Here is an 18,735-nt window from a genome sequence, read left to right as displayed (position 1 = left end):
TGGCAGTGGGGTTCCACCATCCTTCCATTTAACTAGCTCTTACTGTGTCCTCATGTGACACTTTTCATTGTGCACCCTAGAGCCCTGCCCATGGCCTCATTTAATATTTATCACATCCTTGAAGGCTCAGTTCCAGAAGAGGTGTTAGCACTTTACCACACAGATCTGGAAATGGGTGACTCATCTCACAGTTGGCACACGTGCTACTCCCCACCTGCGCATGGCTCTGCCTTTAGAAGCTCTTTCTCTTAAATGCCATGTTGTAGCCCACTCTTCACTATTGAATAAGAAATTCTGAGAATAGGGTTTTCAAGATTTATTGGAGGTCTGTTGTTTTTTCTGGTGTGTTTTCTCCAATTATGAGAAGTGTAGAGGTAGAGTGGGTGGCAGTAACCGTGGTAATGGGTTTGAGTGGACACAGAGTAGGAAAAGCCAAAGCAATCCCCAACTGCCTGTATGGGGCTGGCATATCCACAGTTCACAAATCTACACCAACAGCAGTTTCTGGGACCTGAAGAAGCCAATAGTCCCTAGCTCTACTTCTGAGTGAGCTTCCTGTTCCCTGCTGTCCATGTTCAAGGCTCTCCTCATCCTCTCCCTTTTTCCTAGACATGCTCTATTACTGATTGTGCCATCTAACATTTGGAGAAACATGGCCTCTAAACACCACTGTTATTTTGTTAGGACAGTGACTTGTGTGTCCTGACCTGCATGCTTTGAAGATCCAGGGCTGTCACCTTTTAGGTATCAGAAGCAAATATAAATACATATATGAATATAAAATAATTTCTTTAAATTACTTTATAAAAAGGAATCTAGAATATTTTCTTTGGATATCTATATTTTGAATTAGTCTCCCTGCTCCACCTCCATTTTATTCTCTGGTAGGAGAACAGGAAATAGAATGCTTAAACCTTTGGTAAATATTGACAGACAGAATGAAGAGACCATAAGACCTAGCACTGATAAATTCCTAGGACACTGAGAAGTGGCCAGGAGCCTGTGTATAGGTGACTGAAATGCCCATTGAATCGGTTTCATAAGAGCAAGGTCAAATGAAGGTCAAATCCTCAGTTCTGGGGCATCTAGCATCACCGATTTGGTCTTAGAAAATAATAATTATTATTTTTTAAAATATTTATTTATTTATTATATGTAAGTACACTGTAGCTGCCTCTCAGACACTCCAGAAGACGGCATCAGAATTTGTTACAGATGGTTGTGAGCCACCATGTGGCTGCTGGGATTTGAACTCAGGACCTTTTTGGAAGAGCAGTCGACACTCTTAACCATTGAACCATCTCACCAGCCCCGGAAATTATTATTTTTGACAACATATTTTCAGAGCTTTTCCCTCTGCTCTTTCTGTTCCTTTGGAATGTCCATCCCTATACTGCTTCACTATTATACCATCCCTGTGCAGCTATGTCTTACCTTCTTTATTATTCCACCCCCACCACCCTACAGAGCTCTCTTATGACAAAACAGGTCTGTGCACTGCCAATAATTCTCCCTCCATGCTTCCCTGTTAGCAGAACAAGGTCTCAGAGGAGAAATTATAAGAGAATCTCAGGAAAGCAGGAAATAAACAGGAAGGTAATATTGTGTTGGGTGGGAGTGTTGTTAAGTGACAGTGTTCTGGAAGTCTTTACTATATGCCCAAGCTAGCTTTGAGTTAGTTGTGTGGTCCAGCCTTGGCTTCAAAGTTGTGATTATCCTCTCTCAGCCTCCCAAGGTCTGGATTCACAGGCCTGTCTGATATGGTCAGATATTTTTTAGTGGTGATATGTGGGCAGTTGTTGATGTCCACTTACATGCCCAAACATTATCCTGGAAATACTCTCCAGCCTGGCTAGTGCTTCTTAGTGTTCTGTAAGTTGACTGTAGGGTTCTGTGAAGACAGAGTAGTATGGTATTCTTCTAAGATTCAGGATGACCCCTCAGGTAGTGGGTTTTTCTTGGTGTACCACTCAGGCTGCTTGATCATGTCAAGTAAAACTTGTAATTGTTTCTCTTATACAGCTGAAACCATTGTGAATGTTCTAGACTTCAAGAAGGATGTGGGGCTCTGGCATGGCATATTGACAGTAAGTAAACTCCCTTTATGCCTCATTCATCTTTTATGCAAGTGTGTCCAACTTCTGGGAAGGGCCTTCCTACAGTATAAACACATCTTGTGTTAGCAGTCATATTGTCCAGCTTATTGCAAAAGTTCAATAAAGACAGCTGGTCTCAGAAAAACTGTTTTGAATCTTGACCATATATTCAGCTATAATGATAGCCCTTTTAAGGTCCATACATATCCCCCGCTTTGGACTCTGCAGGTTCCCTGCCGGTGTTACAGGTGCCACACCCACCAACATAGCTTTTCCATTCACATAGACTCTTACTATTTCCTAAGAGTCAGGAAGTTTGCTATTAGATTATTGTCAAGGGAGAAAGGGTTTTAGACTTTTCCTTTAAATGAAAATTTAGTATGCATTATGGAGAAATGTTTGGCTCATTATCAATGCCACTTGAAAAGTGATTGCTGAGCTGACCGTGGATACTTTAGTGGAAAGATGACCTTAGATTTTGAAGGTGGTATTGGCACTTAAAAAAGAAAAACAAACAAACAAAAAAATGCCTGCTTGGAATTCCCCATCTATTTCATGCAGTGTGGTTTTGTTTGTTTCTTAGTACTTTCTTAGGCTTTTAGACTTAAACATTTATTTTCTAAAGTAGAAAACCCAAATAATTTTTACATAATTGTTGGGAATATAAATATTACAGTTTGCTATTTGTTGACAAGCCAGATCTATTTATATGATCCATGGACATGTAAGTTCCCTGTAGATAGTCTGCTTATGGCTCCAACCCCTGCTGGCCTCTGTGCTCCAATAAGGCCTACTTCCAACATCTGAATGCTTTTATATGTGGAGATAGAGAAAACCGATTTGAAATGTTTGCACGCTGGCGTGTGCTAGTACAGAGGAGTAACACAAGCTCAGGGTTAGAGAATTAAGAAACCTGCACTCAAAGCTCTGTCCCCCTTTGTAGCCTTGATTCTAGTGAGTATCATGTTCACGTGACCAAGACACTCTTTTCAGCCCTGGAAATTAAATGCAGGACTTTCTGAATATTAGGCACATGCTGCCATTGACATATAGACTGGCTATTTTGTGTGTTATTTTGAAATGGAGTCTTAATAAGTTATCTAGATTGGCTTTGATCTTGGGATCATTCTGCCTCAACCTTCCAAGTAGCTAGGAGACCTGGAAAAGTTCATGCATTGATAGAATCAAATGGGAATGTGTCTTAACTGTTGTGCTTAGCCTAAGAATGATGTGACTTGGTATTGAGTCTGCCTGCACTTGTGATACATGTAGTTCTGTTGTCACATCCTTGAGAACAAAAATGGTTACTATTAGAGTTAGTATCTCTAGTAGCATATGCCATGGTTTTGATAATGCAGTGTCTTTTGTGTCCCTGCTTTATTCAGCCATCTCTGAGAGTGTCACCAGTTCTGCTCACATAGCTCTCTTGGTGACAACATGCTCTAATCCTGATGTTCTGCATTCCTGTCTGCAGTACCTGACAGTTTTTTAGTTCCTTGTGTTGACTTCTAAAGCCAGATGATTAAACACATTGTAGCATACACTTTGTCTCATCCTGGAGATGCGTAAGCTCTTTCACCCTAGCACTCAGTGGGAAGAAGACCCCCAGGAGCAGCTGGGTTTGCATAGGTTCTGTAGAAACTATTCCTGGTGGGGGATGTACATTGGTCCTTCCATTTTCATTTGGAGCTTCTCCCTTTGAAGCAGTGATTCCCAGTGCACAAATTCCAACCCTGAAAGCACTGGCTAGATGTCTACAGTGTGTCCTGGGGCTATGCAGGAGATCTGAGATATCTGCAAACCACCTGAGTCTTAATCATAACCTATGTCAGATTTTATCATCCACTTTAAGGAATTGTCTGAAGAGTCATAATCTACACTGGCAAGATTGGAAGGAAGACTGTGATCCTGGTACCTTTCCAGAGTTGTATGCCTTACAGTCTATAAATTAGCAAATTCAGTTTTGGAGACAACCATTATACTCTTCTTTGAAAAGCAATCGGACTTGTAGAATGAAAGAGTACAGAATGTTATATATTTGTTTGTAATTAACAATCACATGTTGCAGTAGTCTCGTGTGACCTTTCAGTACATGTAACATGTGATAAGATAGAAGCAGAGTAGTTGCCATGGCTCCTGCATCCTGGCTATTCAGAACCATTCAGAATTTCACTGGTAGCTACTCCGAAGCTATCAGTCTTGTCCACCTTTTTATCCTATTGCAATATAGAAATTGAGAAGTTATCACTTCTTGTTCATTTGGTGAAGATTAAGTATAGGATATTAGAGGTTAATCTTTCCATCTTGTGTGTATTTACCATCCATCCCTTCATCGCGTCTGCTCACACTTCAAGCATCTCATAACACTACTGCATTCACCTCTTCTTTGTAATCAATATTTTAGCTTCCACATATAAATCACACCATGCAGAATTTTGTCTTCCTATGTCTGTCTGATTAACATAATAGCATTGATTAACATAGTGTCCTCAAGTTATATCCATATTACAGTACATGGAAGGGTTTTATTCTTATGTCTTCAAAATATTCCACTGTGTATACATATCATGTTTCCTATCCATTCTTCCATTGATTTATATCATGGCTGTAATGAACTCATGAGTGGCTCATTACATGATATCATTCATGAAGTGCTATAATGAGCTCATGAGTGTGATGTGTCTTCAACATACTAATTTTAGTTCCTCTGTAAATGTACCCAGAAGTGATCCTGGTAGATTACATTGTAGTTTTCTAGTTATTGTTTGTTTTCAGGGTTTTGTGTGTTGCAATTTTCAAAACATTTTTCACTATGACTGTTCTCATGTGCATTCCCACCAAGTCTCTTTAAGAGTACCCCTTCTTCTGAGTATTTTTGTTTTTTTGGTAATAGCCATTCTGAGAGGGGTTATGATTCATTGTAGTTTTCAGTGATGAGCATTTTTTTTCATAAATATGTTAAAGATGTCTTATTGTCGTCTTCTTTTGGATATGTATGGTGTGTGTGTTATGCTCTATGCATGTGCCTGTGAATGTGTGGTATATGTACTTGTGAGTGTATTTATGCAGGTTCCTATGCACATGTGTATAGAAGCCAAAGGTAAATGTCTGATGCATCTATGTTTTTGAGACAGGGTCTTTACTCTCTGAAGCTGAAACTCAGTGATTGGATTAGACTGGCTGGCCAGGGAACTTCAGGCTTTTCCCTGTCTGTGCCTCCTCACTCCCCCACGTGCTGTTGTTAATGAGACTCATTGCATCATGTGCAGCTTTTTACATGGTTTTGGAGTATTAGAACTTCTGTTCTTATGCTTACCTGGCAGGATTTTACTGACTGAGCCATCTCCCCAACCCTGTGCATCAGCTTTTGAAAAATGCCTGTTGGGGGTTCTTTTTAATACAAGATTTTAACAAGAAGACTTGGACTTAAAATTGACTCTGTCAGGAGTAGTTGAGGAGCAGAGAGAATGTGTAAGCCTCCAAGAGGTCACTTTGTCTTAAAGGATTATAGCAGAGTATACCCTAATAAATAATATAGTCTAGCTTGAGTCAGCCATCTTCTTGTCCTCAAAAGCTCCTCTTGTGTTAGTCAACCTCAGTGCCTCCTTGAAGTGCTCGTGTTTATTTCTGCTGCCTGCTGAGCCTTGGCTTACATGTTTTCCCTGCATCAGAACAGCGAACCCCTCCTCCTGTTCCCTCACCTCTTTGCTTACCTCTTGTGTTCATCCGTTGGTTTCAGAGTGTCATGAACATGATGCACGTCATCAGCATCCCATACTCGCTGATGAAGGTAAACCCCCTCTCCTGGATCCAGAAGGTCTGCCAGTATAAAGGTTGGTCTCTCCTGGGCTGCTGGGGGATTTGGTGACAACATAATTCACCATTCCCTATGAATCACAATTACCTGTCTTTTTTAGCTACACACAGCCTGGCAGCGACACATGATAACTTCTATTTTCCTTTGTAGCAAAAGTGGCTTGTGTGAAATCAAGAGACATGCACTGGGCACTTGTAGCACACAGAGATCAGAGAGATGTCAACCTGTCCTCCCTGCGCATGTTAATAGTGGCTGATGGAGCAAATCCCTGTAAGTGAAGCATCAATTGTAGATTCTAAGATGGGCAAGGCTCAAAGCTCCTTGTTTTCCACTCGTCTTTCTTGTCACTTTAATGCTTTAATTTTCTAATCTGTATCTTGATTTAGACTACCTTAAAATAACAAAGCAGTGTTCTCCTTAAAGACCAGGGTGACAGTGGTTAAGGACAAGGTATTCACAGTCAGCAGGCCTGAGTCAAATACCCAGGTTCTATAGAGACAGTTCCTTTTTAAATTTTGTTTTCTCAACTCTGCAGTGGTAGTCAGATCCATAATGCTTGAGGATTAAATGGATGAATCCCCAAGTCTAGTTATTGGCATAGAATAAAAGCTCAGGAAGTACTGTTATATGGTCTACTGTAGTTGTATCATTTGATAGTAAATTAAGTTTTCATTTTTTAACACAACTTTGTTGTTAAATACTTTAAAGCTTAGATAAAATAAGCTAGCATTTTCATAAAATACCTTTTATATGTCCTGAAATAGCTTGGTTTTTTTTTATAGTAGTCTACAACATCAGAAGCACAAGTCAGAAGAGAATTGAATGAAAGACTGTTTCTGACCTCATCTGTAAACTCTGCTTAGCTATATTTGTAAACTAAAGCAGGATATTCTTTTCTGATGATTGTTGGGTGACAGTGAAGTAGAAACAGATAACTTAGTTTATAAATGATCCCTTCACTTTTCAAACAACTGCATAAACTATGAACCTAATTAATTACTTTTGATACACATCACCACAGATCAACTTGCATAAATTAAATTTGTATTTGAAAGTCATATTTCATAGGGTCTTAGTAATTAGTGCAAATTAGTTTAAGAGAAGTTTTCTTTGTATACATTTACACTGAAAGTTGTAGCGCAGGTTTCAGAGAGTTAATAAAGTCACTTCATCAGTCAGCAAAAATGTCTTACATGTAGAAGTTGTAGTTCTAAAATTCTCTTTCTAAAGGTTTGCAAATATTACCTTTCAATATAACATAAATAATAAATTGTAATAAATGTTTTGCTTTTCCATACTGCCTTATTCTGATTATGTCTGACTCCTAACTTCAAAATCATTTTGCTATTATGGAATAATTTTAAGTCAGTCACAGTGTTGCACTTGTCTGACCATTGTCCCTCTTTCCCTCCAGGGTCTATTTCTTCTTGTGATGCGTTTCTCAATGTCTTCCAGAGTAAAGGCCTTCGACAGGAGGTCATCTGTCCCTGTGCCAGCTCACCAGAGGCCCTCACTGTGGCAATCCGGAGGTACTGGGTCATGTCAGTTATACTGTGCAGCTGAAAGGGGTGAAGTCACACTAGTTCTTAGTGCAAGCACAAGAATCGGCTTCAGCTTAGGTGTGATAGTACACGCCTTTTATCTCAGCACTCAGAGATCAGAGGAAGGTGGATCTCATGAGTTCGAGACCAGCCTGGCCTAAAAAGTGAATTTCAGAATAGCCAGGGCTACAGTTAAACAGAGAAACCCTGTCTCAAAAAAAGAATAGGCCTCAAGTTTTCTGTAGTGAGTTTATTTCATCCTTATGAGTAAGAATGGATTATCTTGATTTATCTAGATTGGTTACTTCAAATATTCCTGGTTCTCTCCAGATGAATTCTTTCCTGAGTTGTTAGAATGCTATATAGGAAGAAATTGACTTGGCGCGATTTTCAGGTTTTAGCACTCAGTTTTCATTGGCTTGTATAAAAATTTTAATTTCAGAATGGATGGAGTGAAGTAAATATTCAACCATGACCCTGGATATGTGGTTTCATTTTCATCTCTACTTTCTGTCCCATGGTGGGGGGGGGGGGGGCGGGGGTGTATGTTAAGGAACTTAGCCAGACGTAGAAGCACATACCTTTAATCATAGCACTATGAGTGGCAGAGGCAGCTGGATCTCTGTGTGTTCAAGTCCTATCTGGTCTATAGAGTGAATTTCAGGCAGCTAAACATTACATAATACGATCCTGTTGCAAAAATAAAATAAAATAAAAGCATGAAAGAGAAAAATGGAAAGGAGAGGGAAAAAAAACCCAACTTGGTTTTCTGAGCTGTTGAGCAGTATGGTGGCACATCGAGAGATCTGAGTGCCATGGAGACAAGCAGTCTCACAGCCTGGGGGTTGAGTATCCTGAGATGCTTTTGCTGGGAGCAACATTATTCACTGTTGATCATAAGTTACTCCAGCCTGCTTCAGAACAGCACAGTTCAGGGAGGGAAGTAGTTTTGGAGATGTAAAATTTATTCTACTGGAGTGAGAAAAGGCGAGCCCTGTAAATAGACATAAGGAAGGATTACCTGATCAGCATCATTGGTAATTGGCACTGGCTGTCAGTCACTCCGGCCTCTCAAGTTGCCAACACTAACATAAAGAAGTGTTGACAACATATCCATCTTTGAAACTTGTAACTTACTTTTCATTGCTCTTGGGCCCACCTCTAAGTGGGTTTCTATTGCAGGTAGTAGATGTATACTCCACGATGGGAAGAGGTTCAGAGTGTTCAGAAGTAGAAGCTGTGCTTACTTTTGTAGAAGAGACTGTACTGTGTTGTTCCAGCCCTAATTAAACTCAGCATGTCATATAAATGAAAGTGGCATGAAATTTGTTTAGAAGAAGCTCAGCTTGAGTGGGAAGGAGATGAGGGAGGAGCAGGAGGAGAAAAAACAACCAAAATACATTATACACATGTCTGAAATAATTGTCAAAGAATTTTAAAAATACATTATACACATGTCTGAAATTGTCAAAGAATTTTTAAAAATTAAAAATAGAGCTTCCTCAAAATCTTTTTTTTTAATTAGGTATTTATTTCATTTCTAATGCTATCCCAAAAGTCCCCCACACCCTCCAACACCCACTCCCCCACCCACCCACTCCCACTTCTTGGCGCTGGCGTTCCCCTGTACTGAGGCATTCCTCAAAGTCTTGACTGGACGAGTATGTTAGTTACTTCCCTTGTTGCTGTGATGAAACACTTGACAACAGCAGCGTAGGGAAGGAAGTGCTGATTTTGGCTTACAGACTGAGTGTACACTTCTTTGGGGCAGGGAAGGCATGATAAAAGGCTATGAGGCAACAGGTCACAGAGAGATGCTTGCTGACGCTCAGCCAGCTTTCTCCTCTCTTGTTCATTTTGGCAACCCAGCTCATCAGCTGGTGCCACTGCCATTTAGCATGTATCTTTTTTTCTCCTCACTTAAACTTTGCTACAAATACCCTTCCATGTAGCCCCAAGAGGTTTCTTCCCTAGGTAATTTCACTTCCAGTGAAGATGACAATGAAAATTAATCATTGCAAATAGTTTATTTAGGTAAGAAAACCTGTGATATTCTATATTTTGTTGTATTATTAACTAGAAACTGTGAAACTGAAAAATTCTAATCTTGAAAAACTAGAAATTATTTGTCATTACTTTAAATGGCTGATAAAGCATGATATTGGCAAGAGTCTCATCTCTATGCTTTAGAAGTAGTGTACCCCAGGTGCTCTCTAATAACCTAACACATGCTTGACCTTGAAACATGAAACACACTTGGCATTGTATAGTGCAGCAAGGTTATCCCGATTTTCCTCTTCCAAGATCACTTTAAAAATATGAGTTTGATTTGTGCTCCTAAGAGTATAGGTATCAGGAAGAAGGAGCATCAAGTTAGGTGGGGGTCAAGTGTCTAAAGTTTGAGCCCAGCCTTGCTGATGTTCAGCCACCACACAACCTTTACCAAAGTACTTGTTTCAGGGCCTTAGATTATTCCACTGATGTGTTAGAGAACTGGATAGAGGAATCTTTACATTGTCCTTTGAATATAAATGTTTAAGATTCGGTAGTGCTGTTAAATAGCAGAACAGTCACCAAATGTGGTCCACATGTATAGTACTGACTGTTTAATTTGTTCTTCATGAGAATGTGCTCTTGCTAATGAGGTTTCCATTGTGGGTCTTGGATCATCACCAGAAAAGGATCTTGGTTTAATTGTCTCAAAGGACACTTGGTTTTCATCACCATTTTAAAGTGGTATTAACTGAGCAGAAGAGGGAATATGTCACATGGTCATGGGGCTGATTTAGTTGTTGCTGCTCATTTGTTTTCTTGAAACATGGAATCTTGATGTGCTCAGCCTGGCTTTGAACTTGGATTCTATTTTATTCTGTGTTCTATTGCTGTGAAGAGACACCATGACTCTTACAAAATTAAGTATTTAATTGGGGACTTGCTTAGAGTTTCAGAGGTTTATTCCCTTTTCATCATGGCAGGGAGCATGGCGGCATATAGGCAGATATGGCACTGGGGCAGTAGCTGAGAGCTACATTCAGATCCGTGGGCAGTAGTCAGAGACACTAGATCTGGCAGGTGCTTTTTGAAACCTCAAAGCTACCCACTTCTGATAGACCTCCTCCCACAAGGTCATTCCTCCTAATCTTCAAATAGTGCCACTCCTTGATGGCAACTCTTTGTTGACCAAGCATTCAAACCTGTAAGCCTATGGGGAGGGGCTCATTCTTATTCGAATTACCACAGACCCTTCCTGTCTCATCCTCACAAGTACCAGGATTATAAACATTTGCTATGATGCCTGGTTACCTTGCCAGAATTTTTGCCAAATGATTTCACTGACAAAAACTCATGTAGATGTTTTTAAAGTTAATTTATTTACTTGACATTGCAATCACAGCTTCCCTTCCCTTCTAGCCTCCCAGTCCCTCCCTCTTACCTTCCCAGCCCCTCTCAGTTTACCTCCCTGCTCCCTCCTCTCTTTCTCCTCAGAGAATGGAAGGCCTCCCTTGTCAACCTGCCTTGACATATCAAATTACTGTTGTACTAGGGGCATCTTCTCCTTTGAGCCTAGACAAGGTAGCCCAGTTAAGGGAACTGGTCCATAGACCCAGAGCCAAACATTAGGTGTTAGCGTGGTGATTCTTGTAGAAGGTGGGGAAGAAGGATTGAAGGAGCCAGAGGGGTCAAGGACACCACAAGAAAACCTACAGAATCACGTGATCTGGGCCTACAGGGGCTCACAAAGACTGAACCACCAACAAAAGAGCACACATGGGACTAACCTGGGCGCCCTACACATATGTAAGTGATGTTCAGCTTGGACTTCATGTGGGAACCTTAACTGGAGCAGGGGCTGTCTCTGACTCTGTTGCCCACCTTTGGACCCCTTTTCCCTAACTAGACTTTTCTTTTTTCCTCCAGAAATTTAAAGATAATGGATCAAATGAGAAAGGTTTGTCATTTTATAAGTCAAAATATCTGTGTATAATCCTGAACTATTTCCAGTAAGAACATTTTATGAGCCTTAAGAATTCCATTTATACAGTTTTATATTCTTGTAGTCATTCAACCCTCACTATTTGACATCTCTGGCAGAAAACTAGCGTATGTTCTCTTGGACTCTATCTTTCTTACTTGTAGCTGTAGTTACTACAGTACTGCCTCGAACATGCCGTGTTTGAGTTTTTGTTAAGCAAGCTGATGTGACTATGATTGTCACCACAAGACTCTACAGGAGCTAGAAACTGTTTATATGATATCTGGGTTCTAAATACGAAGAAAATATCTAAAAGCACTGGAAAGTCATAAGGGGTTAAGGGGATGGCCTAGTAAAATGCTTAGTATATAAGCATATGAAGACTGAGTCCAATCCACACTACCTGTATTTTGAAAGGGGTGGGGGTGCTGGGTACAGCAATGGACACCTGTAGTTGTAGCACTGGGAAAGTAGAGACAAAAGAAGATCTCTGGGAGGGACTCATCAGTCAGCCAGTTCTAATAAATGGATAACCTCCAGGTTCAATTAGAGATCCTGTCAAAAAAAAAAAATGAAATGGAGAGTGATTTAGGAAGATACTCCATATTAACCCTTGACCTTCACATGTTCCTGTGTGAGCACATGCACAAACACACATGTACACACATATACACGAGAAGAAAACTATAACTCTAAGTGGGTTCTGGAACAAGCACATCTTCAGCTTATCCCCAAGGAGCTCATCACATGTAGCCTCTGGACAGAGTAGAAGGTGAGGCCAGATCCGATGCTCAGTGAGCACATGTGCCTATCAGCTGCTAAGTGCAGCGATTTTCTACAGCTTTACAACGTAAATTTCTTTCTTAGTTGTTGCAACTGATAGGAAATAACATACTTCTTGACAATTCAGTTCCTGCCTACAAACTGAGACTAAATTGCTGCCAAGTGTCCAAGTGATACAATCTCTAGAAATAAATTTATTTTCTTTTCTAACTTTTGACTGAGAAAAGAAAAACAACTGCTCACAGAGGATCTGACTGTGTCCTTCCTGAAGTTGTTTATACTTCTCTTCCCAGTATCAGGGTAGTCTCTGCCTTATGGTACCACCTTTCCTTTGCTAAGCAAAGAGGAGATTAACGTGCTGCTTCTCTGATGGTCTGACCTCTGCACCTCTCTGGAAGACAGTATTCCAGGGCCAGGGATACCTCAGGCCTCCAGAGTTTGCTTGGCTGAGTTTGCCTTGTCTGGACAAAGTCCTTTCACAGTACCTTGGAACGGTCTGAAAACCAAATAACATCCTACTACATCCTCTACAGATTTTCATAACCCTCCATACAACAGGGTAATAAAAGAGATCCTATTCTTAAGATCATTTGAATAAGAAAACAGCATAGACCTTACAGAAAACTGTAGAATACTAAGAACTTGATAGTCTTTTCTCTTCATACTTCTTAATTTATACACACATATTCTCCATTATTTACCTCTGTTTCTGTGGCTTGGGAACTACAAACCAGACCAACACCTCTTTGGTGGGTGTATGTCCCATTAGAGAACGTGAGAATGCATCAATCTGCTCTGCATTTTCCTTTCTTCCTCATATGACAGGTTGCAGTCAATATATAGGGACATGACATGTAGTTCATTTAGTATCTAAAAGGGGACATAATGACCCAGTCTCCTTTACTTTCTGAGTGCCTATTCTAGGCACACATGCATTCTCCCACTGAAGCATATTCACAGGAAGTGATAACATGGCCTATATGAAGGCCAGGCATGTCAGTAACAAATTCCCCCAGATTCTCCCTAGGAAAACACGGTCCATGAACCTTAATTATTGCAGGATTTAATGCTAATGTTTAGAATAAAGCTACTATGGGAAATGTTGAGGAAAGGAAGAAGGAGTGAACCTATGTTTTTCCATGGATAATTAAAGAAAAAAAGCATTTGAGTAGTATATAGAAAGCCAAGCTTTTGGAGAAACTATGCACTGTTACAAGTATAAAACATGTTAAGTTGATATTGGAATGACCACTGTACATTACCTGAAGATTGGAGTCATGTACTAAAGGTGATAATCCAAGTTAACAAAGACTAGAGAAACGATTACAAAAACTGGGAAGGAAGTACTTCAGCTACAGTATTCCAATGTACCCATTGTCACTTAAAGCTATGCTAATCTGGAAACAAATATAGAGACCTATCACCACAAACAGTGAAAAAATTGTATATTCATCAGAATGACTGTGCAAAGGTTTAAGAAAAGGCACAGTGTAGCAAGGTATGATCCATGCCCATATTACCAGATACTCAAGTGCTAAGAGGGAAAGATAACCTGAGGCCAGGAGGTGAAGATCAGCCTGAGGAACATAGACACAAAAAGATATTACATCAAGATTTCAAACATCTGTGATGAAAATAAATCTCCTGATCTAAAAACACAGTATATTCATTGACAAATTTACAAGGTTATTATCAATGGAAATGGAATGCCAGAACAAGAATGCAATGCTAATGAAACATGGACGTTACAGTGTTACTGGTCCCCAGAAAGACACTGCACTTTCTGTATACAGGTGGGAAGGCAGTCCATACAAGGATAAAGAATGCTCACAAGGAATAATTGTGTGGGGGCATAATAAGTAATTCCAAAGTGAACTTGCTCTGATAGGCAAAAATACTTGCAAACTTGTTCTAAAGCAGTGGCTCTCAACCTATCTGGGGGACAGGGGTCACATATCAGATATACTGTATATCAGATATTTAAGGTTAATAACGGTAGTGAAGTTATAGTTATGAAGTAACAATGAAATAATTTTATGGTTGAGTGTCACTAAAACATGAAGACCTGTATTAAAGGGTTGCAGCATTAGGAAGGTTGAGACCACTGCTCTAAAGGAAAAAACCTTTCTTACTATGGACTGTCATGGGTTGCCAAGGATGCCATTCCTAATTGGTTTCAGAAACATTTCATCCTGGCAGTGGCTGCTCACAGCAATGAAGTTGACTGGGTGACAGCTGCAAGATTGTTATTATTCCTAGATGGCTATTCTGTTTATCCTCCTAATGAAATATTCATTAAGAAGGGTTCTTGCTACATGCTTTCATGAGCCCACCCATCTGACTAGAATTCTCATGGATGAGTAGTTAGTATAAAAGCACTTTGTTGAACAGGGTGTTAGCAGCACCCTTTGTTAAACAGAGGCGTGGGTATGGAAGGTGTTCAGAAGAATAGGGTGTCACCTGTGCTATTAACAGTGCTTGGAACACAAAGACAAAAGACAGATATGAGTGTTGGCACATACTATTGCCTGGTGCTGTTTTGTTATGATAGTGAACAAGGTATGGATGGACTCCATGTGTCAAGTGGTATCATGGGGAGGATGCCTGAGCTCCTTCTGCAACACACACACACACTTTTAGAATCTGTCAGCTGGAAGAAGTGGATATTGAGCTTTTTTTACATCGGAGGCTCCAGTTACCCATTTATGGAAAATGGTAGAAGAGGTGATCATGGTGGTAGAGGTAGTGATAACACTTAAGAGTGCCACTGATGGCAAGGTGATGGACTGACTAAAGGATTGGATCATTTGTGAATAAACGACACATCAAGACCAATGGTTCTGGTGGAAACATTTTAATCCCACATTCCGCAGCTGCCTTCTTGGCCCTAGAGAAGATTCTTGCTGATTTCCTGCTGCTTCTGATGCTTCTCACCAAACATAAAATGTGTGGCCACTTTCCTGTTTAAAAAGGAAAAGCACCTTCCCAGGTGAAGATTGATGGCTGCCATTGTTTACTGCTGACAGGTGCTTCTAGGCATATTATGTATGCTGACACACTACTTGTTTTCTGTAATAACGGTGTGCCCTATTCTGTACTGCTAAATACTTGTCTGTGGTAATTGTGAGGTTATTGTTGCTTGTTGGTACCAGACAACCACAGATCACCCATACGGGTGAACTAAAATGATGACACATTTTTCTAAAACCTCAATTTATATCCACTGTTTTTCATACACAACATTTAAATATATGTAAAATTGTCTTTGTGCTATATGAATAATATATGTAATATAAGCAAATTTTGTGCTTATACATATTTCTCATCCACAAAATATTGTGCATATGAAAACTTTCAAAATCAAGGCAGTGGCCAAACTTTAGAGCATTTCTTATTGCAAACATTTCGAGCGCAGGTTCTTAACTTGTAACGAATGTGTAGACATAGCTTTTATTTGCTTTTTGATGGTATTGAGAATCAAACCTAGAATCTCACCTATTTGATGAGCATTCTACCACCATAGTGCATTCCCAACCCTGAAAAGATAGAATTTCAAATGTTTTATCCACATGAAGTACTCACAAGTACAACAAATGATACGTCCCTTCATATGTGGATTTCAGAATTATAAATGTGTGTAACCAAAGATGAAACAGAGTATTTCTTTCACATTTTATCATTTTTATTATGACACAGGTTTTACCACTATGTCGTTCTCATTGGATGTAAACTCACTGTGTAGCCCAGACTGACTTTGAACTCCAGAGGCTGAAGTAGGAGGATTTCATAAGTGCTAGGACTGCAGGTGATACCACCACATTGGCTAACAGTCTTTCGTCAACCCAGACTTGAAGCCCTTAAAATGAAGCAGCAGGCTTTGCATGATGTTAGAAATTATAGTATAGGTTCTGAAACTAACATTTTATTTCTAAATAATACCGTGAGTAATTTTTGGATGGCTGACTTCACATCTCAGAGGAGGCCTCTGGTTCCTTGGAGAAACACACTTTCCTCTGGCACTGAGAAAGAGCAGCAAAAAGAATCCATGAAGAGCTTAGGAGATAGCTCAGTTGGTAATGCACTTGCTACATAAATGTGATGATCTAAGTTTGGGTCCCCACAGCCATATAAAAAGCTGGGTGCAGTGGTACATGGCTTTAGCCCAGTGCTGGTGAGTTGGAACAGGCAAATCTTGGTGCTTTCTGGCCAGCCAGTGAAGCCACACTGGTGCACTACAGGTCCAGTGAGAGCCCCTGTCTGAGAAGTATACAGTGGGGAGAGTACTTGAGGAGAAAACATCAAGTGTTGGTCAACCTCTGCTCTCCATGCTCAGATAAGTACCAGTGATGCCTGCCGCTGTGGGGTCTACTGAGTTCCTACAATGCTGAGCCTGCACAGAGGTTGCTACCTTGTGCTGTGTTAGAACTCCTATTGTTGTATGTGTGATATATGTCTATGTGCTTTTGAAAAGTTAGGCTTATCTGTATTTTAATTTCCTTTATCTATTTTTTTTTGGGGGAGAAATATTTTCAAAGCCTCAGCCTTTACAAACAGAAATAATCTTTCCAAAAATAAGATGTGTTATTTAGCTTCTGGCAAAGCTCGGGACAAATTGGAACTGTGTGTGGGTCAATCTGCAGTCACATTCAGTATGGCTGGCATCTGGGTTGATGACTTACAGCTAGCTCAACCAAACTGACAGTTGCTACAGACTCTAAGTTGTCTTGTTGCTGAGTTACACATAGTACATTTGTTTTGGCAACTTAGTTTACCTCATGGGAGAAATAGTACAGTTTTATGAGACTTCTAGAACAGGAATGTGTGCAGGATGGCTTTGGCTATAATGAACCAAACAATGTCCTGATAACTAATCTCTACGGCTGGTTGGCTGTTTTATATCAAGTATGTAATTCAATTCAGATTTGCCAGTGAAATTATTATTAGCCCCTGTTCCTCACCACATCTTCTGTGATATATCTGGATATCTTTCAGCTTTTCTGGAAGACGGTTTTATATAAATTCACAATGGCTTAAAACTGGACAGAAGTTTAATTTTTATTCCATGGATTGAATCTATTTGGAGAGCTTAAAAAAAAAAAAAAAGCAACCTGTACTGTTACCATAGCGTTTAATTAAAAGCTCAAGTGCAGAAGTCTCACTAAGAAATCTTTTATCTATTTAACAAAGTCACAGTTCTCATAGCCTCCACTAAAAATGGCTGTTCCCTGGGCCTGGTGAGGTAATGAGTGGGTAACGTGGTCACTGCATGAGCATGTAGACCTCCATCCCACAGAAAAGATGGCAGGGAGCTGCGCATCCATAGCCCAGAGTTGGGAGGGCAGAGAAGGGATGCTGAGACATGTCATAGCCAGTCTAGCTGAATTGGCAAGCTTTGAGAGCACCTGTACGCACCTGAACTGACTCTAAAGTCTGCAGAGAATAAATTAAAGTAGGCTTGGTGGTGCAATTTGAACCATGTTTATATAACAAGGATAGATGATAAAAGGTTAACTGGGAAATAGCACAGAAAGGCAAATACTATATGAAAACTTTGGTACAAACATTCATTTGGATAAATTTGTGTGCATCTTGTATACAACTTCAAACTAGTACAACTAGAAGCATTTCTACATAAATGTTCTACATTTCTACCCCAACATGATGATGATGTCATATACACTCCAAGTAACGGACACTGCCTGGTTTCTCAGGAGCTCCTTAGAGCTCCTCAGCCAAGTGGAGTTACTGTTAAGAAACCCTCTTCCTAATCAATCATTTCTGTTTTAACTGGAAATACAACTGCCAGCATGTGTTTGGGAATCTCCAAGACCCGGGTTTTCAGGCATAGCAAGCATTCTCCATTTTGGCTAGGTGCTGCTTGTTGGTGTACAATATTTTAGAAACCTCAGTGTTCCTAATGTTACCCATAAATGAGAATCCACCATAAACCTAGCATCACAATTAGCTCACTTCAAAAGTGACATCAGATACCTGTTCTCCACACTAATGACACACATTCACATCCTCTCCACATGCATATCTCCAGGTAGGTCAGGTGTTCCCAGCATGTCAGCAACACGCGCAACTTTGAGACGATGTGCGGCTCATCCTGTCTCTTGAAAGAGTGCTGTAGTGACCACTGGAATTGAGACACGTCTTCTGAGAGATCTAAGGTTACTTTTATTATTATTATTTTACTAATTGCTGCTTCGGCTAATACTTCTATATCAGTAGCTCTTGTAATCTTATGGGAGGGAAAACTTATTTCATCAGCTATAGCCCAACTTAGTTTTACAGTTCTCCTCTATTTATCATCCTCTTCTCTAATTTCTGATGAAATGATTTCAAGACCGACATCATGGATGAAGGGTAAAGAGGAACTGACCATCTCCTCTCTTCTTTGGTTCTGTGGGAATTGCCATGCACTCTCTTCCTGAACCTCCCTGTGTCCTTTATGCTTCTGTCAGAGAGGCTTTTGGGGAGAGCAGGGTGGCAGGGCCTTGGTTATTAACAAGGTAGAGGAGC

General features: G+C 40.1%; 1 protein-coding gene across 6 annotated transcripts in view; it reads left to right on the top strand.

Annotated features, from left to right (window-relative positions):
• The window catches only part of Dip2c (DIP2 acetate--CoA ligase C (putative)), a 404,339-nt gene that overhangs the window by 298,363 nt on the left and 87,241 nt on the right, over positions 1–18,735 (top strand). For all 6 annotated transcript variants that reach the window (XM_029468564.2, XM_029468565.2, XM_029468563.2 and 3 more), the window contains 4 exons: positions 2,023–2,087; positions 5,836–5,929; positions 6,064–6,183; positions 7,328–7,442. In XM_029468564.2, coding sequence (XP_029324424.1) covers positions 2,023–2,087; positions 5,836–5,929; positions 6,064–6,183; positions 7,328–7,442 — 394 coding nt within the window. The remainder of the gene's footprint in view (positions 1–2,022; positions 2,088–5,835; positions 5,930–6,063; positions 6,184–7,327; positions 7,443–18,735) is intronic.

The sequence above is a fragment of the Mus caroli genome, unplaced genomic scaffold (assembly GCF_978045245.1).
Source record: "Mus caroli unplaced genomic scaffold, Mus_caroli_1 scaffold_15, whole genome shotgun sequence".
In the NCBI taxonomy this organism is placed as follows: Eukaryota; Metazoa; Chordata; class Mammalia; order Rodentia; family Muridae; genus Mus; species Mus caroli.
Note: the sequence above shows the minus strand (reverse complement) of the source record. Positions and strands in the feature narration are given on the sequence as shown.